The sequence below is a fragment of the Mobula hypostoma genome, chromosome 13, assembly GCF_963921235.1.
Source record: "Mobula hypostoma chromosome 13, sMobHyp1.1, whole genome shotgun sequence".
Lineage (NCBI taxonomy): Eukaryota > Metazoa > Chordata > Chondrichthyes > Myliobatiformes > Myliobatidae > Mobula > Mobula hypostoma.
The window spans coordinates 67,997,849-68,025,780 of NC_086109.1; the positions used below are offsets into that span (position 1 = coordinate 67,997,849).

General features: G+C 42.4%; 1 protein-coding gene across 1 annotated transcript in view; it reads right to left on the reverse strand.

The window, feature by feature from the left end:
- Nucleotides 1-27,932, reverse strand: part of fkbp16 (FKBP prolyl isomerase 16) — a 226,054-nt gene that overhangs the window by 19,436 nt on the left and 178,686 nt on the right. The window contains exons 3-4 of the mRNA XM_063065903.1: nt 20,335-20,552; nt 11,952-12,124 (exon numbers count right to left, since the gene is read on the reverse strand). Of these exons, the coding sequence (XP_062921973.1) occupies nt 11,952-12,124; nt 20,335-20,552 (391 nt within the window). The remainder of the gene's footprint in view (nt 1-11,951; nt 12,125-20,334; nt 20,553-27,932) is intronic.

The following is a 27,932-nucleotide window of genomic DNA, read 5'->3' on the forward strand; positions in this document are numbered from 1 at the left end:
GAGATCTCCACCCTGGGGATCCAAGAACACCGTCATGTACACCCTGATGAAGAGATAAGGTTCACAGAGGTAGAGGGGATGCACCTCATCACCTCGTCTGCACGGAGAGAGCCGATGACGATGTCAGCACAAGGTGGAGTAGGGCTGATGTTGAACAGCAAGGCGAAGAAGGCACTGAGGGGAGTAGTCTCAGTCAGTGACAGAATCCTTACTGTGGAATTTGATGGAAACCCGGTGACCTCTGTCATCAGCTGTTACTCCCCGCACAACTGCAGCGAAGAGAAGGAGGTGAAGGCCTTCTACAGTAAACTTCACGAAGCTGTCACTTCAATACCAGCACATAACTTCCTGGCTGTGCTCGGCGATTTTAATGCCCAGGTCAGACCGGAAGATGTTCCATACTCATACCAAGACTTTACCAACAGAAATGGACAATATCTAGTTGATTTCATCCAGGAACACAGTCTCATTGCTGCCAACACACAATTCAAGAAGCGAGCTGGTAAACTGTGGACATACGAAAACAGAGCCTCCATCTACAGGAAACAGCTCAACTACATCCTCGTAAGAACAAAATGGCGTAATAGTGTGATCAACACAGAAGCCTACAGCACCTTCAACTCAGTCAGTTCTGACCACAGAGTAGTGTCAATGCAAGTGAGGCTGAGCCTGAGGCAACCCAAAGCCACAGGTCGCAAGGAGAAGGTAGACTGGAAGGCATTCTGCTCACAACCTATTCTTCAAGCCCAGTACACAATGGAGGTGAGAAATCGCTTCGGCCCACTGGAAAGGGAGGAGGAAGAGGCTGCCACTGACTGCTATCAACGGCTCATAGACCACACACAGATGCAACAAAGAGTTTGCCTACTGTGAAGTGAATCAGGAAGAGCCGGATCTCGAAACATCCTGAGGTCATCGCAGCAAGAAGTGTGGTCAATGCTTGTCATGCCGACCTTAGAAGGAGCAAAACAGAAGAGCTAAGGGACAAGTTCAAGACAGCAAAGAAGAATCTCTTTGCCACCTACGACCGACTGAAGGAAGAGGAACTAGTTGAGAGGATTAGAGAGGTAGAGGCTGCTAATGAAGACAAGCAGCATGGAGAAGCATGGCGCCTAGTCAATGAGATCAGTAGACGGAAGAAGTCCCCATCAGGTCAAATAAGTGGTAAAACAGCAGAGGATCATGTCCTGACATGGTTTACCCACTTTAAGAGCCTGCTGGGAAGCCCTCAACGATCATGGAAGAAGAAGAGGACATACCCACGATACTAACGCAAGTTGACATCGATGACGGCCCATTCTCCATTGAGGAACTGAAGAAGGCCAAATATGCACTCAAACAGGGCAGGAGTGTTGGACCAGATGGGATACCACCAGATGTCCTGAAGAACTGCGACCTGGACGACATCTTGCTGGACATATGTAATACAGCACTGATGAAAGGCGACAAACCAGAACAGTGGTTACTCTCAAACATTATCCCAGTCCCCAAGTCAGGATCTCTCATAAAGACAGATAACTACCGCGGTATCAGCTTGACCTGCATCTTAGCAAAGTTATACAATCAGATGATCTTGAACAGGATTCGCACCGCCATTGACCCTAAGCTAAGATTCAATCAGAATGGTTTTCAGCAGAAGTGCACAACAGTAATGCAAATACTTGTTCTCCGTAGGACCATCGAGGAAGTCAATAAGAACAACCTACCAGCCGTGCTTACTTACATCGATTTTCGCAAAGCTTTTGACTCCATTCACCGAGGTATAATGCTGAAGATCCTGAAAGCTTGCGGAGTGCCAGACCATCTACTGAGAGCGATAGAGTCCAGCTGTACCAAAACCATGGCGAAAGTTGTATCACCAGACGGAGAAACAGCAGTGTTCGAGCTCCTAGCTGGTGTGCTGCAAGGAGACACTCTGGCACCCTACATCTTTATAATCGTCCTTGATTACGCTCTACGTCAAGCCACGAAAGATCATGACAAGCTTGGTTTTACCATAAAACCAGGGCGACCCAAAAGGGTCAGACCAGTTACGCTCACAGATCTCGATTTTGCAGATGACATAGTCCTGCTGTCTGACCAGATGGAGGAAGCACAGCAGCTACTGACAAAAGTGGAAATTTAGTGCAATAAAGTTGGACTTCACCTAAACGCTAAAAAGACAAAGTACATGGCATTTAACTGCGATGAAGGTACTCTCAAGACTGTAGAGAATGATACCATTAGAAAGTCTTTGACTACAAGTACCTCAGGTCAAGAATGATGAGTTTGGAGAAGGACATAAAGATACGGAAGGCGCTGGCGTGGAGGGCTATGAATGACATGAAGGAAATCTGGAAGTCGAACCTGACCAGAGGGCTTAAAAAGAGGATTTTCATCGCAGTCATAGAGTCCATTCTCACGTGCGGATGCAAGACGTGGACACTCACCAAGACGATGTGAAAGTTTCTGGATGGTTGCTATACGCGAATGCTCCGGATGGCTCTTGACATGAGTTGGCAACAGCACATGATGAACGTCGAGCTCTATAACAATCTACCGATGCTCTCCACTAAAATCAAGGTGAGAAGACTGCAACTAGTGGGGCACTGTATACGCCACCCCGAGCTACCTGCTAGCCTAGTCATCGTATGGGAGCCCAAGCACGGGAGGATGAACCCTGGGCGCCCTCCCAAGACTATGGTCAACATGCTCCTAGAAGACAGCTCCTAGAATGTAGATGAACTGAACACACTGATGAGGGAGAGGGAGAAGTGGAGAGTCCGTCATCGTGCCCGACGCTGGCCCCCTAGGCCTGAATCGACGTAGTAGTAGTAGACCTGCTGAGATCCTTCAGCATTTTGTGTGAGATTCCCAGCATCTGCAGAATTGTGTCTTTTATTTACCTGTGAAATTAAGATTGGAAGATTAATAAATAATGCTGAAATTCAAAGAAGGTATGAAGGGGATATTAATTAGGCGATGAAATGGAGAAAAAAATTACCCTTTTTCTTTTTATCGAGGAGTTTAGTGAATGTGCAATGCTATACACTGGGTAAACTAAATACTTCTATGGTGAATATTGTGAAGTTGAATGTCAGATCAGTTTCAAAGAGATGGCTGAAGCCAGGAGAAAGCTAATGGAATCTATGATTTCTTGACCTGAGCATGGACCTGGATCTTGGGTGCTGCTCCAGTTTGCATCTGAAACAACAGCTGATGCATTATGCAATATACCATCCAGCTCATATCAGTTTCTGGGCCAATGAATCCAAAAATCAGAGGATCCAGAAAGAGGTACACACAGAGTGAAGAGGGATTTAAACAATGGACAGGAAAAACGTCTACATGCGGTTGCATGTGATGTTTTGAAATACTCTCCCAGAGTTTGTGGTTGCCAGGCTTTTTTAAATAATGCCCTTCCTTCCACTGGAAGAGAGACAGCAATATATTAAGAAGTAGTTCATGTAACCAGCAACCAGACTTTTCCACTCACCTCAAAACCTCCTGTATAAACACACAGTACAAAACCTCTTTTATACCATGAATTCAGCTCCTTCCTTCTCCATAGCACTGGCGAATCCTGGGGAAAGTTTGGGGAGACCATACCGTGACAAATCTTGTGACCAACCCAACAACTCAACTACCAGACTCCAAAACACTGCAGAATATGTGGACAACTCTATGTAGTTTGAGGATTCGTCGTGACCACTTGATGTAGTTGTCTCCTTAATGCTTAGCCTGGCTAACATAGTGCTAGGTCAGTGAGTTGGGGTTTGAGAGCCTTATGGGCAGAAGTCACCAGAGCTGATGACACCAGCGTTGGAGGTTTGTGAGGGTCCAGCAATTAAGGTCTGAAGGTCAAACCCATAATCAGAGGCCCAAAGGTCAAACCTCTGAATGGCAAGTCCTGGGGTCGAGGCCTGAAGGTCAAACATGAGATCAGTAAATTCTGGGGTCCATACCCAGAAGTCTGGAGGACAAAGCTGATGGTCGAAATCCGGAGTCTGGTGGTAGAAGCCCAAATGTCGAAGAGTGAAGCCAGCAAGCCCAGAGGGCAAAGCTCTGATGTCTATGAGTCTGCAAGTCCAGGCCAGGGTCTGGAAGTTGGAGGCCTGACATCTGCCGGTCCAGAGGCGGCCTGTCCTGGATTTGGAGGCTTGTCTATGTGTGTGAGTTAGGGCTGAGAAAGGGGCTTGTTTTGCTGTTGTTGTTGCTGCTTGTGTTCTGCTGAACGTTGAGGAAGTATTATCTCGGCACCGGAATATGTCGCGACACATATGGTCTGCCCCAGCACATCTTTGGGTGTGTTGATTGTTAATGCAAATGACATGTTTCACTGTATATTTCGATGTACATATGAAAAATAAGTCAGAATCTGAATTGAACCACAGGGCATATAATGAAACTGGACAGCATAGCATGGAGGCAGGTACTCTCGCAACATTTAACAACATTTTTACTAAACAACATTTACCAAACACTTGAATCAGCAATGTGTGGAAGGCCATGTCCTAAGTGCTGGTAATGGAATTGGCAAGGATAGGTAATTGATGGTCAGCAGTCATGAGGTTCCAAAGAAATGGCTAAAAAAAACTCACCAATGTTCCTACTTCCTCAAGAGGCAAAAAAATTGGCATGTTCCTGTCAACCCTTACAAATTTTTATTGATGCAACATAGAAAGTATCCTACTTGGATGAAGAACAACTTGATATGGCAACTGCTCTGCATGTGACCTCAAGAAACTGTAGAGAATTGTGGACACGACACATCACAGTACTTCTCACTACCTTAGTAAAGCAGTCACCTACCTCTTCCATTGGCAAAACATACAAAAGCCTGAAAGCGCATTCCAGCAGGCTTAAGGATAGTTTCTACTCCACTGATATAAGACTATTAATAAATAGTTCCCCAGTATAATAATATAGAACATAGAAGAGTACAGCACAGTACAGGCCCTTCAGCCCATAATGTTGTGCTCTCTTTTTAACCTACTCTAAGACCAATCTAATCCTTCCCTTCCACATAGTCCTGGGTGGCAGGGTGGAGATACATCCCTGCCAAAGCAGGTGAAAGGCGCTTCTTCCCTTCACTACCCTGCAGGTTATCTTTGGGAAAAGTGTCGTACCTGCTTAGCCACACTCCACCCCCCCACTCCCATCCGATCAGGGTCATGTGAAGCCATGCGAGCAGGTTGTGGATGGTCTTAGGAGCAGCTGGTGCAGATCACTAGTCCTGGTTATGTGACCACTGACGTCAGGCAGACAATCTCCGGAGAGTATTGGTAATGGCTGTGGTCACTGTACCTCAGAGTTCAAAGTTCAAAGTAAATTTAATGTCAAAGTACTGGGGCTCATGTACTTTCTACCTGGTGGCAGCAGCGAGAAGAGAGGTGGTGGGACGCTGCTTTCCTATGACAGCGTTTCATGTAGATGTGCTCAGTGGTTGGGAGGGCTTTACCTGCGATGAAAAGGGCCGAATCTATTTCATCCATTACTGTTTTGTAGGATTTTCCAGTCAAAGGCATTGGTGTTTCCTACTAGGCTATGACGCAGCCAGTCAATATACTCTGTTGAAGTTTGTCAAAGTTTTAGATGTCGTGCCAAATCTCCGCAAACTTCTGAGAAAGTAGAGGTGCTGCCGTGCTTTCTCCACAATTGCTCTTATGTGTCAATATCTATTCTGATTCAGGTTCCAAAGGGCTTGTTTCAATGACTCCAATTGAAACAGTCCATGAGTGAAGGGGTATGCAGGTTCATTTGGATAAATGTGTTGAATCATCTTCAATTATTATTATGTTGTAATCCTCTGAGTTCCTGTCTACCACACACCACTGGAAATGTGAGATGGAAATTGTTGGTTTCTTACAGGACTGCAATCATTGTCCTTGATCAGTTCTGCTTATTTTCCATGACTGTTCATTTTGATGACATCACATGCATTGGAGGTCATGATCTTTCTCCGTCACCGCACGGTTGACGCCCTTGTGTGTTGTACTATATGCAACTTGAACACACCTTCATAAAATTATATTGAATCTATGGTGCCCTTTTGCCATCAACTAGCTGTGACTGCAAATCTGTAAATTATTAAAGAACTGTCAATGCAGTTAGATCAGCACCAGAAAGGCATCTGTTTCTGATTAACATAGAAGATAAGTGCTCATCAAAAGCAAATCAATTTGTCAGAGTGCTCGTATAAGTCAGAGATAAGAAATCAAGACTGAGGGATAAGCAGTTCAATAAGCTGCAATTTGCCTCACAACCATATGTCATTTTAAGCTGATGTGTACTGGCAGAAAATCTACATGGCAACTAGCTCCAAGCAACCGAGAATTATGAATGGTTAATATGTAGGCTAATGTGCACTTTATAGAGCGTGAGCATCTGTCCTATCTAATTTAAGTTTGTACATGGGGCTTATTACCCTGACCCAGTTGTGTTGTGCAAGGATTTGAGATAAATGTTTTGGCAATATCTGTTAGAAGCTATTATTCTTTAAGGTGTGTTCACAGGATGGGGAAAGAGGGCTTTTTGTGTTTTAGGATAATTGTGCTTATTGGTGCATGCCTGGTATTTAGTCACAGTGAGAGGCCAAGTTATTTATTCTGGGAAGCATTGTACTGGTAATCCCACCACCCCAGGCAAACTCTTTATTAGCCTTCACTATTAAACATCCCATTCTTAAAGCTTCTCGGACTCTGTGAAATACAAACTGTCAGGCAGGGAATGCTGAGAGAGAAATAGATAACTCAATGTAGGAGATTGCATACATTCTCATATCAAATAAAAAAAGATGAATGTAATAACACCTTAAGACATAGGAGCAGAATTAGGCCATTCAGCCCATTGAGTCTGCTCCACCATTTCATCATGGCTGATCCCAGATCCCATTCAACACCATACTCTTGCCCTCTTACCATATCCCTTGGTGCCCCGACCAATCAGGAATCTTACCAACTTTCGCTTTAAATGTGCCCATGGAATTGGCCTCCACCACAGTCATCGGCAGAGCATTCCACAGATTCACCACTCTTTGGCTGAAAAAATTCCGCCTTACTTCTGTTCTAAAAGGTTGCCCCTCAGTTTTGAGGCTGTACCCTGTAGTTCTGGACACCCCCACCAGAGGAAGCATCCTCTCCACATCCACCTTATTTAGTCCTCCCAACATTCGGTAGGTTTCAATGAGATCTCCACGCATTCTTCTAAATTCCAGTGGGAACAGGCCCAAAGCTGCCAAATGCTCCTCAGATGTTAACCCCTTCATTCCCAGAATAATCCACGTGAACCTCCTCTTTAATGACAAAACATCCTTTCTGAGATAAGAGGCCCAAAATTGTTGACAATACTGCAAGTGTGGCCTGATAAAGCTTCAGCGTTATCTCCGTGCTTTTATATTCTATTCCCCTTGAAATAAATGCCAACATTGCATTTGTCTTCTTTATCACAGACTCAACCTGTGAATTAACCTTCTGGGAGTCTTGCACGAGAACTCCTAAGTCCCTTTGCACCTTTGATGTTTGAATTTTCTCCCCATTTAGATAATAGGCTGCACTATTTTTCCTTTTCCCAAAATGGATTATCATACATTTTCCAACACTGCATTCCATTTGTCAATTTTTTTGCCCATTCTTCCAATCTGTCAAAGTCCTGCTGCAATTGCATTGATTCCTCAGCACTACCTACATTTCCACCAATCTTCGTATTATCCACAGACTTTGCCACAAAGCCATCAACTCCACTATCTAAATCACTGACAAACAATGTGAAAAGTAGTTGTTCCAATACTGACCCCCGAGGAACACCACTGGTCACAGGCAGCCAACCAGAAAAGGCCCCTTTTATTCCCACTCACTGCCTCCTGCCTGTCAGCCATTCCTCTATCCATGCCAATATATTTCCTGTAACACCATAGGATTTTATCTTGTTCAGCAGTCTCATGTGAGGCACCTTATTAAATACCCTCTGAAAATCTAAGTAAATGGCATCCATGCCTCTCCTTTGTCCACCCTGCTTGTTACTTCCTTGAAGAACTCTAACAGATTTCTCAGGCAAGGTTTCCCTCTACAGAAACCATGCTGACTTTGCCATATTTTATCATAAGTCTCCAAGTACCCTGAAACCTCATCCTTAATAATGGACTCCAACACTTTCCCAACCACTGAGTTTAGGCTAACTGGCCTATAATTTCCTTTCTTTTGTCTTCTTCTCTTCTTAAAGAGTGGAGTGCATTTGCACTTTTCCAGTCCTCCAGGATCATGCCAGAATCAAGTGATTTTTGAAAAATCATGACCAATGCTTCTGTTATCTCTTCAGCAACCCCTTTCAGGATTCTGGGATGTAGTCCATCCGGCCCAGGTGACTTATCCAGCTTATGATCTTTCAGTTTGCCTAGCAATTTTTCCTTTGTAATAGCAATGACACTCACTCCTGCTCCCTGATACTCACGGACCTCTGGCATACAGCGAGAGTCTTCCACAGTAAAGATTGAAGCAAAGTACTTATTAAGTTCATCTGCCAGTTCTTTGTCCCCCATTGCTACCTCGCCAGCATCATTTTCCAGTGGTCCAATATCAACTCCCACATCCCTTTTATTCTTTATATAACTGAAAAACCTTCTGGCATTCTACTTTATATTATCGGCTAGTTTGCCCTCATAGTTCATCTTTTCCTTTCTTATAGTTTTTTTTAGTTGCCTTTTGTTGGATTTTAAGAGCTTCCCAATCATCCAACTTCCCATTGTTATGACCTGATAGGCCCTTTCCTTGGCTTTTATGCAGTCCTTAACTTCCCTTGTCAGCCGTGGTTGCCCAGCCCTGTCATTCGAGAACTTTGCCTGTAAAGTGCAGCGATAGAATATTAGTTGGGATATTATTCCAAGTAGGAAATAAAAAAAATTACAGGATCAGACTCTCCACTCCTGTTGCTTGTAATTCATTTTGAAATGGAGTGGAGTTTGTTATATGGGCTGAGAAGACAGCACAATAGCAAATTTCATGGAGTATTCTGAAACCATGGAGGTCAATCCAAGGTGAAAATAATTTTCCATGCTAACACCCTCTTTAAGAAAAGCCTGCGAGATTTTAAAGACATAAGAGACTACTGATGCTGGAATCTGGAGCAAAAAAAATACTAGAAAAGGGAACATTGGCTGTCCATTTCCATTCACAGAAGCTGCCTGACCCCGACTAAGTTCATTTCATCATCATCATCATCATCAGGTACCGTGCCCAGTTTGAGCTTTGACTGCCATGGCCCACACACTTCTGTTTCGGGTCAAGTGGATCAATTCATTGGTATTCATTTCCAGTTCTCTGGCTGCTGTCTCCATCATCATTTGTCTTTGCCTTCCTTTTGCTTTCTTCCCTTCAATCGTTCCCATAAGTTCATTTAGTAGTTTTTCAACATGTGAGACATTCATTCTGAATGCTATTGTTCTTAACATCTTGCAAAGGCATTATTCTCATATGCATAAATTCCTCATTGGTTACTGGCACGAGCTTTTAAACAAAGTAAAAGATGTTAAGGGTCAATTTTTAAGTAGTCTTTGTCTCATTTTGACAATGTATTCAACACATGTGTAATCCAGAGATCTTGAGGATGGTATAAAATTGGGCTTTTTGTTCACAATTATCTAAGGAGTCTCCATTGTCAGCTTTCTTTTTATGAAGCAATACATTCAAGATAATGGAGATGTTGACAGTAGGTACTTTTTGGACCAGAGAAGATATGCTTCTGAGATGGGATGTAGGGTGTGTAGATCCAAAAACTGTTAAAATGTGGTGGATGTGAATTCAATTTGTAACATTTAAGAGAAGTTTGGCTAGGTACATGGATATGAGGGGTATGGAACATTGCAGCCCTTGTACAAGTAGATAGGACTAGGCAGAAGATCAGGTTAGAATGGACTGGATGGGCCGAAGGACCTGTGTCTGTGCTGTAGTACTTTATGACTCTATGACTCTGCCCTGACCCAATTTATAGGCTTGTATTGTTTCAGTAGTAAGGGCAGACAGTGGTGTCGCTGGTAGAATTGCCATCTCACAGCTCCAGCAATCTGGATTTAACACTAACTTGAGAAAATATGCATGTGCTGAAATCCAAAGCAACACACACAAAATGCTGGAGGAACTCAGCAGGCCAGGCAGCAAAAGAGGAAAGAGTCAATGTTTTAGGCCAAGACACATCATCAGGACTAGAAAGAAAGAGGAGAAGTCAGAGTAAGAAGGTGGGGGGAGGGGAGGGGAGGAAGAAGTACGGGGGAGCAGGTGATAGGTGAAACCAGGAGAGGGGCAGGGGTTGGAGTTTGGTGAAAGAGATAAAGGGCTGGAGAAGGAGGAATCTGTTAGGTGAGGATAGAATACTATGGAAGAAAGGGAAGGAGGAGGGGAGCACCAAATGGAGGGGATGGGCAGGTAAGGAGGTAAGGTGAGAGAGGGAAACAGGAATGGGGAATAGTGATGGGTGGGGAGCCATTACCAGAAGTATGAGAAATTGATGTTCATGCTATCGTTGGAGGATATCCAGATGGAATATAAGGTGTTGCTCCTCCAACCTGATCTCTGGAGATAGTCTATCTACCGATATCTTTTATAAACTCACTGATTCTCACAGGTACCTGGACTATACCTCTTCCCACCCTGTCACTTGTAAAAATGCCATCACCTTCTGATGGAGACAGAGAGACCAGGCAAGGGGGAGGAAGGTGTTGGAAATGGACCAAGTACATTTGAGGGCAAGATGGAAGTTGGAGTCACAGATAATGACGTTGATGAGCTCAGTGTGGGTGCAGGAAACAGCACCAGTGCAGTCATTGATGTAGCGTAGGAAGAGTTGGGAAGTGATACCAGTGTAGGCTTGGAACATGGACTGTTCCACGTAGTCAACAAAAAGGTAGGCATAGCTGGGACCCATGCGAGTGCCCATGGCTATACTTTTGGTTTGCAGGAAGTGGGAGGAGCCGTACCTTCTTACTTTGACTTCTCCTCATTCTTTCCAGTCCTGATGAAAGATCTCGGCCTGAAATGTCAGCTGTTTACTCTTTTCCATAGATGCTGCCTACTGCCTGTACTAACATCAGGTACTGTCTGTGTGGAGTTTGCATGTTTTTCCTTCAATTGTGTGGATTATCTCTGGGTCCTCTAACTTACTCCCATTTCAAGTTATCTCTATGTGTAGGTAAGTGGTAGAATCAGGGAGAGATGTTGGTAACATGAACAGAAAAATAGTAGAATTAGTGTAAATGGCTACTTGACATAATGTGCAAATTTGATGTACTGAAGGACCTGTTTCTATGCTCATTGATTCTATGAGGACATTGCAGTATCCATTTTGTCCCAGTATGATAGTCAATGTAGAACCAGCTTCTCCTCTTCCACGTATAAATTAACTGCAGTCTGATTCACAGACTGTAATTGTTATTTGTAAACATGCTCAATAGCTTAATTTGATCTAGAGACATGGTTGTCCAATCCCACCAGTCTTGCCTAAACACCAGAACTCTTCAGTGTAAGCCCTGGTTTGGATCAGGAAAAGTGAGGTTTTAGGATCTTAAGGAGAAAAAAAATTGACCAGTAGAATAAATTCCATTCAATTGCCCTTTTGTGATGTGAAATTGGGTATAATTTTACAACCAAAAGAAAACAATTAAACTTGAGTAAGATGTTATCTCCGTGGGCTTGAAAATGTTTGATTGATTTTGTATCCAAACTAAAAATAAACCTGAGTAATTAAATATTTTCTCAAAACATTTCTAACCCTTGCAGCAGGAATATTTCTGGATGAATATTAGTGACAATATTTCAAATGTATTAAGTGTGATTTCCCATTCTGCTGTCCAGGAGAAATAAACCCATTTAAAGTTAATGGGTTAATGTTTTCATTACATTAAAGACAAAAAAGCAATTCTTACAGTCATCTTTTTCTGGCACAAGCGCCGAGTTAAGGGGAATTCTGTTTATGAAATACTGAACCTTTCCTTTCCTGAACAATGCTTTCACGTTGTTGGGATCTAGGTGCAGCACAGCATTGCTGGAAGCAATCACCTCTTCATGGAGATTCAACTTAAGTTGGGCAGCTGCCAAGTTATTGAGACACTTTAGCCCATCTTCCTGGAGCTCTTCTGCTTCCTGAGCACTGGGTTTAACTGGAACATGAAACAAACACAGATATTAAGAACATATTCAAAATTTAAACTTGTCCAGCATTAAAACTTCATTTGATCTTTATCCATTTCCTGCTGAATAAGTTGCATTTCCTTGCTGTTGCCATGTCTTTGTCAAATTTTTATGTTCACATTTCCCAGCATAAATTCCTGTTTCATATTTAAACTGAAAGCTGCCGATGTTAATGTCACACTTCCTTCTGATAGATGTGGAGATTTGATTTATCTGTCAATTTCTCAGTCTCAAAGACAGTGAAACCAAGTTGTTTCCCAATGTGCAGTAAGTTCTACCATTCAGGTTTAAATATTAATATTCAATTCATCCATTATGTAGAAGTACGAAGGTAATATTAAAATAGAAAACAGTCAATGTTATATTTGCATTTTTCCTTTGCTTCACTTGGTTTTAGTTTCCATGTACAAGACCACAGATCCAAAGAAGGAAGAAAATAGTCAATACTTAATAGTCAATAGTCAATTAAGTACATCATACCTAAAATACTTCAAACAATATTTCTGCTAATTATGTTCAATGCAAAGTCAGTAACAGTTGGCTTTACAAATTGCGATTAGGATGAAATGGGAAGTGTGAAATAAAGAAATTTCTTCAAGTCTTAAGGTTTTAGATTCATAGGGAGATACAGCATTGGAACACACCTGTACCGGGTCCACACCAACCATCACCACACACTTGCGCTAGTCCTACACTAATACCAATCTCCTTACATTCTACAAACTCTCCCAGATTTTACCATTCATCTACACACCAGTGGCGATTTACAGGAATCAATTAACCTACGTCTTTGTGCTGGGGGAGGAAACCTAAGTGCTCACAGGGAAAATGTACAAACCCCACACGGACAGTATCTGAGGTCAGGGTTGGACCGAGGTCTCCGACACTGGACTTGTGAAGAAGTGTGAGGAGGGATCTCCAGAGTGCAAGGCTGAGATATGAAGGCAGGTCAGTCAGTAGATGAGAGAGCCCTGTGGAGATGAAGCAGGGAATATGGTAGAAATGGAGGAGGTTACAACAATGGTAGCATTGTGATCAGGTGACTTCTGAATATCCCACTCCTACCTTATCCTCTTGCTCATTCTGTACATTGATCTCTAGGAAATGATGTTCGTAGACAGGACGTTGCTTGACATAATAGTACCACTCTTCCTCAGTTAGATGGTTGTGGGCTCTTGCCCCAGTGCAGGATTTAAGTAAATACTTGTGGTTGATGTTTTGATGTGGTATCTAAAGAGGGCTGTGTAATCTAAGCTGCTAAATCTGTGTCCTTGTTTGGAAAATGTTAAAAACTGCAGGCATTGCTCAAAGAGCCACAGAGTTTACAGACTGTTCTGATAAATATTTATCATTTTGTCAAGACACCAGAAATAGTCATTTGTCTCATAATAGTGTGCAGATTTCTGTCATGCTTTCCTACACAACAATTCTAATAGCACAAGATGGTCTGTTCACTGAACATGAAGTGCTTTAAACTATTGTGGGGACACAAAGGGTTCTATGTGTATTATGCCCTGAACCTGCCTACTACCAGTTCATGCCCGTGACCTTTTGTTCTGCAGTCCTATTTAAGTGCCCAGAATTTACTTCTCTATTCCACATATGAGTCGAAAAGATTCTGTTCATTCACTCATTTCAATGATCAAGACGTCAAATCCAAGGGACTAGGACTGTTACCTCCCCACATTGCTTCCAAGCTTCAAAAGTTCCATACGTGCCTGGTAGATCAGAACTGGAAACATATTCGACCTAAGCACCTTTCAGGGTGGCAGAGGGGCTCATTACTATTCCTCTTTTGCTCAATTTATTTATTTACACTTTCTTACATTCATAGTAATTTTTTGTCTTGCACAGTACTGCTGCCACCAAACAATAAATTTCATGGCATATGTCAGGGAAAATAAACTTGATTCTGGTAGAACCTCTGATGTATAGCATTAGTGAGCAGTTTCAATGGTGGAGCTGGAGTGTTAGCCCTGTGACCATGTGGGCTCCTCCAGGGAGCCACAAATTGGAGGAATAACACCTTATATTCTTTCTGGTAGCCTTCAAACTGATGGCATGAACATTGATTTCTCGAACTTCCAGCAATTGCCGTTTCCACCCACCCTCCCATTTCTGCTTGACTATTCACGATTCCCATTTCCCTTTCTCACCTTATCTCCTTACCTGCCTAATACCTCTCTCTGGTTGCTGGTGCTCCTCCACCTCCCCTTTCTTCTATGGTCTTCTACCCTCTCCTATCAGATTCCCCTTTCTCCAGTCCTCTATCTCTTTCACCACTCAGCTTCCCTGCTCTTTACTTCACCCCTTCCCCCTTCCAGTTTCACCTATCACCTACTATCTCGTACTTCTTCCTCTTCTACCCCCTTCTTATTCTGACTTATAATCTCTTTTTCTTTCCAGTCCCGATGAAGGATCTCAGCCCGAAACGCTGACTGTTTACTCTTTTTCATAGAATCTGCCTGGCCTGCTGAGTTCCTCCAGCATTTTGTGTGCATTACTGTGATTTGCAGCATCTATAGATTTTCTCTTGTTTGTGATTCTCCTGGGAGCACCAGTTACCCCTGACGTTCGTAAAACACATGGATACTTGGATTAGAAGGTCAAGAGACCACTGTAGCCCCTGGTGTGCAGGTGAATGGATTAATCTGGGGAGAGGTGTGTTGGGGGAAGGGTTTGATGGGAAAATTGGGAGAATAAAATGGGTAGGGTGGAAGGAGGTTTGCTTTACGGGCAGACTTAGTGGACAGAATGGCTTCTTACTGGGCTGTATGACTCAAAGACACAGACAGATGAACATACATTCAGTGGGTCACTTTATTAGGCACACCTGTACACCTGCTCATTAATACAAATGTATGAAAGCAGCTGAATGCATAAAAGCATGCAGGCATGATCAAGAGGTTCAGTTGTTGTTCAGGCCTAACATTAGAATGGGGAGGAATTGTGATCTGAGTGACTTTGACCGTGAAATGATTGTTGGTGCCAGACAGGGTGGTTTGAGTATCTCCGAAACTGCTGACCTCTGGGATTTTCATGCACAACATTCATGAGCAGGGGTTCCCAACCTGGGGTCTATGGACCTCTTACTTTGTGGTATTGGTCCATGCCATAAAAAAAGGTAGGGAACCCCTGCTCTAAAGGAAAATGGCATGAAAACAAAATAAAAACATCCAGTGAGCAGCAGTCCAGTAGGTGAAAATACCTTGTCAGAGGAGAATGGCCAGACTGATTCAAGTTGACTAGAAAGTAACTCAAATAAACGCACATTACAACAGTGGTGTGCAGAAGAGCATCTCTGAATGCACAACATGTTGAACAATAAAGTGGAGAGGCCACAGCAGCAGAAGACATTGGTGGCCACTTTATTAGGTGCAGGAGGTACCTAATAAAGTTATCACTGAAACTGTTGCCCTGCTGAAGTGGTTCAGCAATGAGCAGCACAATCTAAAGCAAAGTTATCAGCTGATGGTTCCATTGGCATAAAATTTGTGCTCAGATGAATATGATGATTGTTAGTTTTACATTACTCTCTTCCAATCTCTTCCCTTTTGACATTATTTCTTATTTCTATTCAAAGATATAGGTTACAGGTAGGTAGAAGGTGGGCTACCAGTAGTCGGGCTGTCCGGAGACCATGAATCATTATGTCAAGGATCATTGGTTCCTCTTGATAATTGAGTTGAGATAGGATCTAGCAGCTGCAAGTCTTCAAGTCACACACTGATAGGAAACCTGGCAGGATCTGTGGTGGCCCATATGAGTGAAGCCCCAGGTGGATCCTGGGTGTTTATTTTCTGATTGTAGCTGGCCGTACAGGAGCCACACAACAGCAGCCTGTCATCACCAACATTTGACATTGGTGCAGAATGAAAGCAACTATTCAAATCAACCTTTCCAATGTTTTAGATTTTTGTAGGCCTCGTTTTTCATTTGTTTTTATCCATTAAAGTTTAAACTATGGGTAAGCTCCCTGTAGTAGAAGCAACACAGGTTAATTACACATGATAATAGATACATGGGAGTATCAGAAAATATAATTGACATTGTGAGATTACCAGGCCAGTTAGCAGGGGGTCCATACTGTTAAGTAGTGAATCTGTGGAATTTGTTGCCACAGATGGCTGTGGAGGCGAAGTCATTGGGTATATTTAAGGCAGATGTTGATAGATTCTTGTTTAGTCGAGGCAAGAAGGGATATGGCGAGAAGGCAGGAGATTGGGGCTGAGAGGAAAAATGGATCGGCCATGATGAAATAGCGGAGCAAACTCAATGGGCCAAATAGCCTAATCCTGCTCCTATATCTTATGATTTTATTGAATAATAGCTTCTTAGGAATCAGAAAGGCAAGAAAATTGCAGGCATTGGAAAGCTGTGAAACTGATGAAGGATAATTGACCCAAAGCATCAATTCTCCTTCTCTCTCCACAACTATTGCATGATTTGCTGAGTATTTCCAGTATGTTCTGTTTTAAAGTTGCTTCTCAAGAATAATTGCTGCAGTGATGTGCTGAGTTTGGTGAACTATATGCAATAGTGAGGGCAAAGTAAAATTGAAGGGGAGGAGGTTCCATTTGAAGCTTTTATTGGGTATAAGATGTGAATGATGACTGTGTCAGGTACATTGCGGACCTTTAAATGTTGTGAATATTAGATCCTCCCAGCTGACATGTCAGACGCACTGGGGAAGTGGAAGAAATATCATGGGCTTCATGGAAATAAACCTAATCTCACAATTTTCCTTTGCACATGAATTTTTAAAAAATGAAATTAAGTGCAAAAGTACACAAACTTGGAGCAATTAAATCCATTAATTTGGTTATGTGCTTTAACATTCAGACCCTTTGGATGCTAAAGAGTAAATGCATGGTATTGCTTTCATTTCCATTAACTGAATGTGGGTCCCTTCCTACAATATTCAAATATCTGAATTTAGGAATCCAAGTGGGCTAGGGTTCTTTCTACACCTACAACCCCTTTTCCAGTACAGATGAAGGCTCGCAACTCAAAGTGTTGACTGGTTATTCCCCTCCATAGATGCTGCCTAGCTTGCTGATTTCCTCCAGCATTTCATGTGTGTGTGTTCAAGGCATTTCAAAGGTTTGCACATAATTGGGGGATTATCCTGTTCTCCTGCTGTAGCTGTGGCAAGACTCCTGGCAGACAGGATAATTGAAATAGGAGACCGAAGGTTGATTTGATCAAAGGCTATAGGAAGTGCTGGAAGGCCTGGTGTAGCATAGGATATTTCTCCCAATTTTTCATTGACATCCGGAGTGCAACAAACAAGTGTAAAATCTTGTTTTGTATAACACTCAGCTCCATTAGTCCTACACCTGTGGTTTTCTTCTCAGACGGAGAGAGATCTCAAAATAGCAGTCAGCACGAAGTGAAAAATTCTTTTCCCACACAAAATACAATAGCAATTTGGACTCCCTGTTGCAGAAGACCATAGGTGATGTGGCAATTAGAACTTGCAGGGCTGATATTGTTAGATTTTGTTTCAGTTAAACTTATTAAGGGGTGGACAGGAAAAGTAGATATAGTTTACCCAAGGTTTAGTTCATCCACAAATTGAATAGTGGAGCAAGCTCAAGCAATTTAATAGCTTACACCCGTTCTTAATATTCTTCCATTAGGGCACCCTGTTTCTCTTTGGGTTTTGGCAAAAGCCATGAGACCCACCTGGAAAATTTTTCCTTTGTAACTTGGCACCCTAAGAACACAGCATTGTCAGAGAAGATTGGCTAAATTTCAGTCTATTTATTTTAATAACCTGCATTCCTGCAATAACCTTATGTTTTCTTGTCAGTGAATGAGATTTGATTGCATGAATATACAATATGTGATGGCCATGTCATTTATTCTGTAACAGGTCAGTGTATGAATTATGCTTTCTAATTTTTAAGTCACTCTTACAACATGGGTGTGACTAGGAAGCCCAGTATTTATATTTACTCCCTAAATTTCCTGCCACTGTCTCAAAAAGCCAACAGTTCCAGGCAGGTACGTGCTCACGGCCTCTCCTATAATGCTTTTTCATTGTGAAATTAAATCTTGCTATTCTTGACCTTGTTGCATAGGGTTAGAGTTTGTGAAGTTCTAGATTGACAGTATCAATGTGTCCGGTTTGATTCAGGTCCATGTCTAAACATGCCTTGAAAGTGCCTGATTCCTTCCTGACCTCAGAAGCTAACGTAATCTTCTCATTGGGCTCATATGCAATCTTGGCTCAGTAGCTAACTCTGCTAACAGCTCTGTGCCTCAGCGGTGAGAAGGCCACTCTTATAACAATACACCTCTAGGGTCAGTATGATCTGGGTTTCAACCAAACAGGAAAGTTGGGATGTTCCGATTAATGCTGTGTAAATACTACCCATGCAGAATTACCGGCTGCCAGGAAATGACAAATCATACACCAGCATAAATTTATAAAGTATATTTATCAATTTCGGCTTCATCTAATAGCTATTAAGAGAAAGAAAAGAAAGAAAGAAAATAAAAGGGCCCATTACAGTTAGACCAGTCAAAATGTGCACATGCAAACATGAGAAAATCTGCAGATGCTGGAAATTCAAGCAACACACACAAAATGCTGGTGGAATGCAGCAGACCAGGCAGCATCGATAGGATTAGTCACGGTTAGTCTTGACGAAGGGTCTCGGCCCGATACGTCGACTGTACTTCTTCCTACAGATGCTGCCTGGCCTGCTGCGTTCCACCAGCATTTAAAATGTTCATATGACTGTTGAAGCTCATCTCTTCCAAAAGCTGGGTATAGCCATTATTCACGGCACTGAATTCTCATCACTAATCACTGATAGAACTTCTCATTTTGGACTCCTTAATCTCGCGAAGCATTCTTTGCAATAGCATATTCCTGATCTTCTCTTCTCCGTATCTCCCGCCAAAAGACCACAAACCTCAGCACGCCGGCGACAAATTTATCTCTGCCCAGCTCTTTCTAGAACCTTCTCCCGATCCCACCATCCTGATTGGCTGACACAACATTCCTAAGTTGAATAACATGGCTCCTTATCTTTATCCAAAAGCAAAACATTCTACCAGCAGGACACACTGCTTTTACAGAAAACTACTAAAATGAAATACCTCATAGCATAGCAGTAGAAATCTTAACCAGAACATTACATTGAATTATCTCAGACCTGCATAATCCTGGATGGGAGATAACCTGAAAATAACATGTACAGTCCTTAGGTTGGCACAGTGATGTGCCTGGCAAAGCTGCTACATCACAAGTTTGGTGATCCAAGTTCAATCCTGACTTCCAGTGCTGTTGGTGAGGAGTCTTACGTTCTCCCCATGACCTCCCACATCACAAAACAGGTAGTTAGGTAGTTGGCTTCTTTGGAAATTGCCACTAGAGTGTAGGCAAGTGGTGGGATTTTATTTATTTATTGCTAGGTGGTGTAGCACCTACCAATCCCCCGACTTAATCCTAGCCTAATCACGGGACAATTTACAAAGACCAATTCACCTATCAACCAGATACATCTTTGGAATGTGGGAGGAAACCGGAGCACTTGGAGGAAATCCACATGGTCATAGGGAGAATGTATAAACTCCTGGGTCACTGGTACTGCAAAGCATTGTGCTAACTACTATGCTACTGTGTCTATTTTTGAAGAGTTGATGGGAACATGGGGAGAATAAAGTGGGAGTGCGGTAAATAGGTGGTCGAAGTTCAGTGTGGACTCAATGGGTTGAAGAATCTGTTTCCTTGCTGTATGACATTCTGTGACTCTATGATTCTCAGAATTTATCCCACAACTATCAACGTGATAATGAACTGATAACCCATTTCTTAGATGACAAGTATAAGGAACTTCTGTGCTTTTCTTTCAAATAGCGTGAAAGAACAGACAGAAAGTAGGTCAAGTCCTCTTCTGAATGAAATTACCTCCAGCCATGTAATATAGCTTCACTACAACACTAGAGTATCAGCCTAAATCTTATACTCAAGTTGCTACAGGGGACTTTGAACTCACGATCTTCTGACTCTGATTCAAGAGTGCTATTGACTGAGTCACCAGTAACACCTGTCAGTAGAGTGGTGGGCAGAAGGCCAGCAGAGGAAGTTTAAACAGGGAAAGGAGAATGAGAACAAAACAATACAAAATATGGTAACAAAAGATTATTAATGCTTGTGCCTTACGTTCTGTGGAAACATTCAGGATGTCCAGTGCAAGGTTGTATGACTTTACAGCGCCATGGTAGTCACCTCTCTGGAAGTGGTAGTTTCCACGCTCTCGTTTCTGCTTACAGATCCGTATGCAGTCTGAAGGTGACAGCTGTTTTGGGTTTGGAGCATTTCTAACATCAAGCAGCTGGATTTCATAGATCACTGTTGCATCCGGAGGGATATCAGGAGCCCTAAAATGAAAGGGAAACAATAGTAATCGTTTTTCACCCAGTGGTCATGTGTTTTGCAGAAAGCTGGAAATCTACTGTCAAGGGGCTAAGCTATGAAGTCAGCAGTGGCTTATATTTACCTAACACCTTGACCAGTATAAAACAGTACATGGTGATTCCTAATAGAGTTATCCACCAGAACTGGCCACTGAGACACAGAGAGCGATTTGTGATAACATTTTAAAGACCCTAAAGAAGGAAAGAGAGGTGGAAAAACTTTACGAAATGGACTCCAGAATCTAGAACCCATGTAGCTGTCATTAGCTGCAGGAAGATCAAGAACTGGATACTGATTGTGGATGATCAGCCATAATGGTGGTGCTGGCTCGAAGGGCCAAATGGCCTACTCCTGCACTTATTGTCTATTGTCTATTCCAGGATGGAGGGCAGTCACCTTTCACATGCTGGTGTCTATTCTATTTTGGACAACCCAGTAATGAAGAGAAAGTCTGCTGAGGAATGTCCTGAGTCCAGAGATACTAAAGGCAATGACAACAGTTTCTTAGCATCTGTGCAATTGTGCAGTTTAATAGAAAGTGAAATAGAGGGTCTTAGTAACAGCAAGATATAGAGTAAGAAGGGCATTTCAGCGTCAAGCACTAAGATTATAGCCATTTTGACTCAGCCTTATACAAAAGCCAGGGACAGATCAATGACTTGGGAGCGAGTTAGAGGTAGAAACTGTAGAAAATGGTTTTGGTCTTCTGAATATTCAACTGGAAGTAATTTATGATCAGCTGCTGTGGGACAATTAGAATGACAATTAGAAACATTGAGCAGGAGTCAATATGAACGTGAAATGTTTTTTGATAGTATGCTAAAGGACAGAATGTTGATATGAAATAGGATCCTCTAAGGATAGATCCTTGAGGGAAGGCTTTTTCACTACCATGATCAATTAAATTAGAATTGTACATGGGGTCCAATCTAGCTGTTGGATGAGGAAGGTATACTTCGCCACATCAAGGCTGAAGGTAGTTCCAAAGTGGTGGGAAGAGATAAACTGTCTTCTGTTCATAGACTTTGATAAGATCTGTTGTAGCATTATGGCATGATCTGACAGGAGCTTTCAGACGTGAATGGCGAGAGACTAAATTTGCATAACACCTTGTTTCTGTGCGTTACGATCTCCATTTCCCATGAAATATTGCAAAAAAACCAACTAGAATCACAGGATGTTCTGTGAAGTTAGTGACTCTCATTGCCGGATGCTCCATGTTCCTAATGCATAAACCACAAGAGGATTCTAGACCTGCACAGTCATTTCTAACAACATGCATCACACATCTCGACACCACTTCCAGGATTGATCTGGACTCCACAGGCCACTCCTGCAGAGAATAGGGCTTAATCCTGCATGGTTTATGAGAAATCAGCTCTCAGTCTGAAGCTCCAAACTAGATTCAGATGGGCAGCTATTGACATATTTCTTCACTTGTTCTTCTTCAGGTCTACCTCCCCTCCCTGCCACACTCCCCATCTCCACCATCAAACTCCCATGGTTCCAAAACATTCAAACTCTCAAACATTCAAAATTCAGTCTATTATAGTGCTACAGCAGATCTTATTAAAGTCTATAACTACAAAGCAACTTTTTCATCCCATTGGTTATCTGAATTTCTCTCGACCAATTAATTATTTGAAACCAAAATCTATCTTCTTCCACACCCAATTCTCCGACCATAACATTTCTTTATCGTACTATGTTCACTGGAAGGGGATCCCCACTCAAACCTCTTTCTCAGTTCATGATCTGTAGCCCCTCACTCTCTTGGACTTTTTCCCCTCATGCCTTACCGAGCCAGCTGTAACCCAAACTATTTAATTTAAGTTGGTGTAATGACATTGTGCGCAAAACGAGGGCCTGATTACTTGGGCCACAAGTGGATCTATTGCTGATAATTTTTTTTTACTTACTTATATTTTATTTTATTGAGATACAGCACAGAACAGGCCCTTCCAGCCCTTCAGGATGCTGTTGGGTGAAAAGTTATGGCATGTTGATAACAACTGCAATTCACCATGTCCTGAAATAAATCATTGTACTTAACCTCAACATAACTCAAAGCGTCTGACACAGAGTACACTAACTGATCCAAACATTTTGGTTAAAGTTTCCAATATTACAACAGCAGCCATACTTCAGGAGTTCTTTCCTGGCTGACACATTCTTCAGAGTATTATGAAGTTGTAGTTTGTGAAAAAACAGCATATTTTTTGAAATGCTAAAATCCAAATTATAACTCTGATATTCCTTCAATGCAAAATGCAGAAAGACATAAAGACATTCTGCATCACCCAATATCAGCAAGTGTTTTTGCTTATGTGCACATGCATGTGTATGTGTGTGTGTATATATATGTATAGACACACACATATATATTGATTGTACACGCACACACATACAAACATATGTGTGTGTGTGTGTGTGTGTGTGTGTACAATCAATGATAGCAATATCACAGGATATAAAAAGTTCATTGTAAGTTAACAATCTGTGTCCTATTTGCTTCTACAGAATGTTAACTCTTTACAGTGTTTATTTACGTACTTTGCCTTTGAATGAGGTGTGGGTATTTGTATAAAGTATTTATCGGCAATGTTTTGTTGTTATGAAAGGTTCTCTAAAGTGCAGAAAATAATCCACAAGGAGCAGGCTGCCAAAAAGACTGGAGACAAGCCAATGCTATTGTTCTATTCACTGGACAAGAATAATATTCCGGTCTTTGAAGAGGTGCCTTAAGCTGCCTTTTATTTTCAGTAGATCTGCGGAGCTCTGATACTTTGTCAGGCTTAACCAATCTCCATAGGTGAGGTGGAATGGAATGTCAACAGACTATTCAAAATGGTAGGTCACAGCCAAGTTCATCCATGCCCAGTGAGCAGGGGAACAGACTTATCTGATGCTATGGATAATTAGGTAGTGGCAGTCCATCTGCAAGTCATGATGTTCCCATGCAGGTCCACCTAGGTGCTGGAGGTTTAGGTAATGTTATAAAAGTACAATTTTGAAGTCAATCATGCGGTTCCTTAAGATTGTTATAACCGGGGGTGGGGGGGGGGGGTTGTAATGGGGATAAGCTCTCTCTACTTATTAAATGCTCCCAATGGTCTGCACCTTAATTAGCTTCTGACACCCAAATCCCGCTCCTGGCCGTCATGTGTGGCTTAGCTATTAAGCTCAGCAGAACAGTTTCTGGCACCTTAAAACTAGTCACTTCGGGCAGGCGGGGGCTCGTCAGCCACGGTTGACAGCTCATCTAGGATGAGGAAAAGTCTGATTTCTAACCTCTTCTGCCTCGTGGCTATACCCACTCATGGGGAAGGCTTCGGGTGTAAATCCTGAGAGAAAATTCCGGAGCCGAATTCCCTCAGACAGCCCAACATTTTCAACACTGACTGGCAACGCTAGCAATGCTGCTGGTACCAAACTATATCTGTCTCGGCTGTTCCTTTGGGTTCATCAGATGCATGGAGAGGGGAAGCCTGCTACATGGGACAGCTTGTTCTCCATATTGTACTGCCCAAGCTTGTGTATCTAGACAGTGAGGATGCAACATCCATAGTCAGCTCTGAATGATGGAAGCCTCACTCACTCATGTGGACCACCCCAGAAACATCCATGCTGTGCCAATGGGTACCTAATGTGATGGATGGATACCAATCAAACCAAGTGCCTTATCAATATAAGTGTGAAGCATTTTGAACGCAGCTATTATGTAATATTACAGAAACAAGATTGTCTTGATAGAATTATACAGGACTTGGGCAAGAATACTGTGCACGGGTTTGTCTTCTTATTGAAGAAAAGAAAGTTCGCTGGACTGGTTCAATGGAACTACTATCTGAAGAGAGATTGGATTGACAGGGCTCATGTTCACTACAATTTAGGAAAATGAGAGGAGATCTCATTCAAACGTACACAGCTCTGACAGGATTTCACAGGATAGATTTGGAGAGGATGGAGGTCCGGAACAAGGGATCACATTCATGGCATACGGGGAAATAACCATTTGGTCTGAGATGAGGAGCAATTTTTTTACTCAGAGGGTGGTGAACCTGAGGAATACTCCACCATGGAAACTGTAGAGGCCAAGATGCTGAATATATTCAAAAAGAAGATAGACTGATTTGTAGTCACAAAGGCATCAAAGAATATGGGGAGAGAATGGGAATATAGCATTGAAAAAAAGGAATGTGAGGGGAGGCCCAGAGGGAAGAACAGTCCACTCCTGCTCCTATTTTTTATCTACTCATCCTGACAATTGGAGAGGATTCCATCACCATCCTGGCTTCTGCCTTGTATGTAGCAAAAGGGTTCAGAGATATCATAAAATGAGGATGTGAGTCAAGTTGCAGAATTACCCATTTGATCTTTCGAACTTACCTGGTTTGGAAATTGAATGTTTCCTGTCTAAACTGCTCAAAGTACCAAAAGTCATTGATTGTCACATGCACAAGTACATGTGTGCACAGGTGCAGTGAAAAACTTACTTGCTATGTGCCTGTGATGCTGCTGAAAATAAGATTTGGATTGCATCTGTGTATACATGTTCTTGTGCATATGCCAATAAACGTTGAATTTTGGTTATTGAGCGGTTACTTAGGGCCACATAATCTTGTTAACAGGTCCAGTTGCTCTTCTCAAGGAAGGATATACTTGTGTTAGACAGTGTACCAGATTGTCCCTTGAAATACAGATCTGTTCCTTTAAGGAAAGATGAAGTAGACTGGTCATATAGTCTACAATTTAGAATCATGAGAGTTGATTTCATTGAAAGACACAAATTCCTTATGGGACTTGACATGGTTGATAAAGGATGATAAAGACAAAAGCGATGCAGTAGATATGGTGTACTTGGATTAGACAAAAGCGATGCAGTAGATGTGGTGTACTTGGATTAGACAAAGGAGATGGAGTAGATGTGGTGTACTTGGATTTTCAGAAGGCCTTTGACAAGATGCCACACATGAGGCTGCTTAGCAAGATAAGAGTGCATGGAATTACAGGGGAGTTACTAGCATCAGTGGAGCATTGGCTGATCAGCAGAAAACAGACTGGGAATAAAGGGATCCTGTTCTGGCTGGCTGTCAGTTACCAGTGGAGTTCCACAGGGTCGGTGTTGGGACCGCTGTTTCTTACATTGTATGTCAATGATTTGGACTATGGGATTCATGGATTTGTGGCTAAATTTGCCAATGATGCAAAGATAGGTGGAGGAGCGGGTAGTGCTGAGGAAATAGAGAGCCTGCAGAGAGACTTAGATAGTTTAGGGGAATGGGCAAAGAAGAGGCAAATGAAATACAATGTTGGAAAGTGTATGGTCATGCACTTTGGTGGAAGAAATAAACTGGCAGACTATTATTTAGATGGGGAGAGAATTCAAAATGCAGAGATGCAAAGGGACTTGGGAGTCCTTGTGCAAGATACCCTAAAGGTTAACCTCCAGACTGAGTCGCTTGTGAAGAAGGTGAATACAATGTTGGCATTCATTTCTAGAGGCATAGAATATAAGAGCAGGGATGTGATGTTTAGGCTCTATAAAGCACTCGTGAGACCACACTTGGAGTATTGCGTGCAGTTTTGGGCTCCTTATTTTAGAAAGGATATACTGACATTGGAGAGGGTTCAGAGAAGATCCATGAGAATGATTCCAGGAATGAAAGGGTTACCATATGAGGAACAGCTGGCAGATCTTGGGCTGTATTCCCTGGAGTTCAGGAGAATGAGGAGTGATCTCATAGAAACATCCCAAATGTTAAAAGGCCTGAACAGATTAGATATGGCAAAGTTATTTTCCATGGTAGGGGAGTCTAGGACAAGAGGGCACAACTTCAGGATTGAAGGACATCCACTTAGAACAGAGATGCAGAGAAATTACTTTAGTCAGAGGGTGGTAAATCTGTGGAATTTGTTTCCATGAGTGGCTGTGGAGGCCAAGTCATTGGGTGCAATTAAGGCAGAGATAGATAGGTTCTTGATTAGCCAAGGCATCAAAGGGTATGGGGAGAAGGCAGGGGAGTGGGGATGACTGGAAGAATTGGATCACCCCATGATTGAATGGTGGAGGAGACCCGATGGGCCAAATAGCTTGTTTCTGCTCCTATATCTTATGGTCTTATAAACTGACATTGTTTCCCCTGCCTAAGGTCTGCAGAACCAGGAGCAACATCAGCCATTCAGGAGATAGAAAAGAAAAAAATCACCAGTCACATGATACCGAGGCTTTGAAATACTCTCCCCCAGGGTGCTCTGGAGGCTCAGCCACTGAGTATTTTAACAAGAAACTGATATATTTTTACATAAAAAGAGAAGCAAGAAATATGAAGTTATTACTGGAAAGTGGCGCTAAGATAAAAGATCAGCCTCAATAATAGAAATGGCGGGGTTGGTTGGTGAATGGCCAAATTGTGCTTCTATTTCATATGTTCTTCTCTGCATAGAAGGTCAAAAGATAAAATCAGAAAATACTGGAAACATTCTTTGGGACAAAACGCACCTGGGGAAAGATTTTTCAGGGCCAATAATTAACACTTAATGCCTGAGCAACTGTACGTTACTGAATGGACTTTACACACAAAAGGCCTGTCCTTTACATGCTTTGCCATTGTAGAACCTGGAAAGGCAGAAGACCAGGAAGCAAGGTTTGAGGTGCTTGTATTGCGCAAAGGTGAGAGAGGCCTGAGGCTGTTGCTAATGTGGAGGAGGTAATGATCTTGTGGGGTAAAGGGAAAGGAACTGTGGTGTTGAGTTAGTGGTGGGAAGGAGAATGATCAAGCCAAGAGGTTGGTGAATGGGTGAGGCCAGCAGTTTGGTAGATTGGTGTTGGTGAGAGTAGGTTGTGAGACTGGTTAAACAGTTCATCAATGGTGTGAATAGACTACGATTGTGAACTCATTGGGAGTTATGGAGTACCAAATGGAGTTGAAGAAAGCTGTATTTTTTATTTCAAAGAAACATCTTATTCATAATATATACAGTAAATAATCTATTATAAGAGAGTTGTAAAAGAGTGCCTGAAGGCTTTGTGTGTCAATGCAAGGAGCATTCGTAATAAGGTGGATGAATTGAAAGTGCAGATTGTTATTAATGATTATGATATGGTTGGGATCACAGAGACATGGCTCCAGGGTGACCAAGGATGGGAGCTCAACGTTCAGGGATATTCAATATTCAGGAGGGATAGACATGAAGGAAGGGGAGGTGGGGTGGCGTTGCTGGTTAAAGAAGAGATTAACGAAATAGAAAGGAAGGACATAAGCCGGGAAGATGTGGAATCGATATGGGTAGAGCTGCGTAACACTAAGGGGCAGAAGACGCTGGTGGGAGTTGTGTACAGG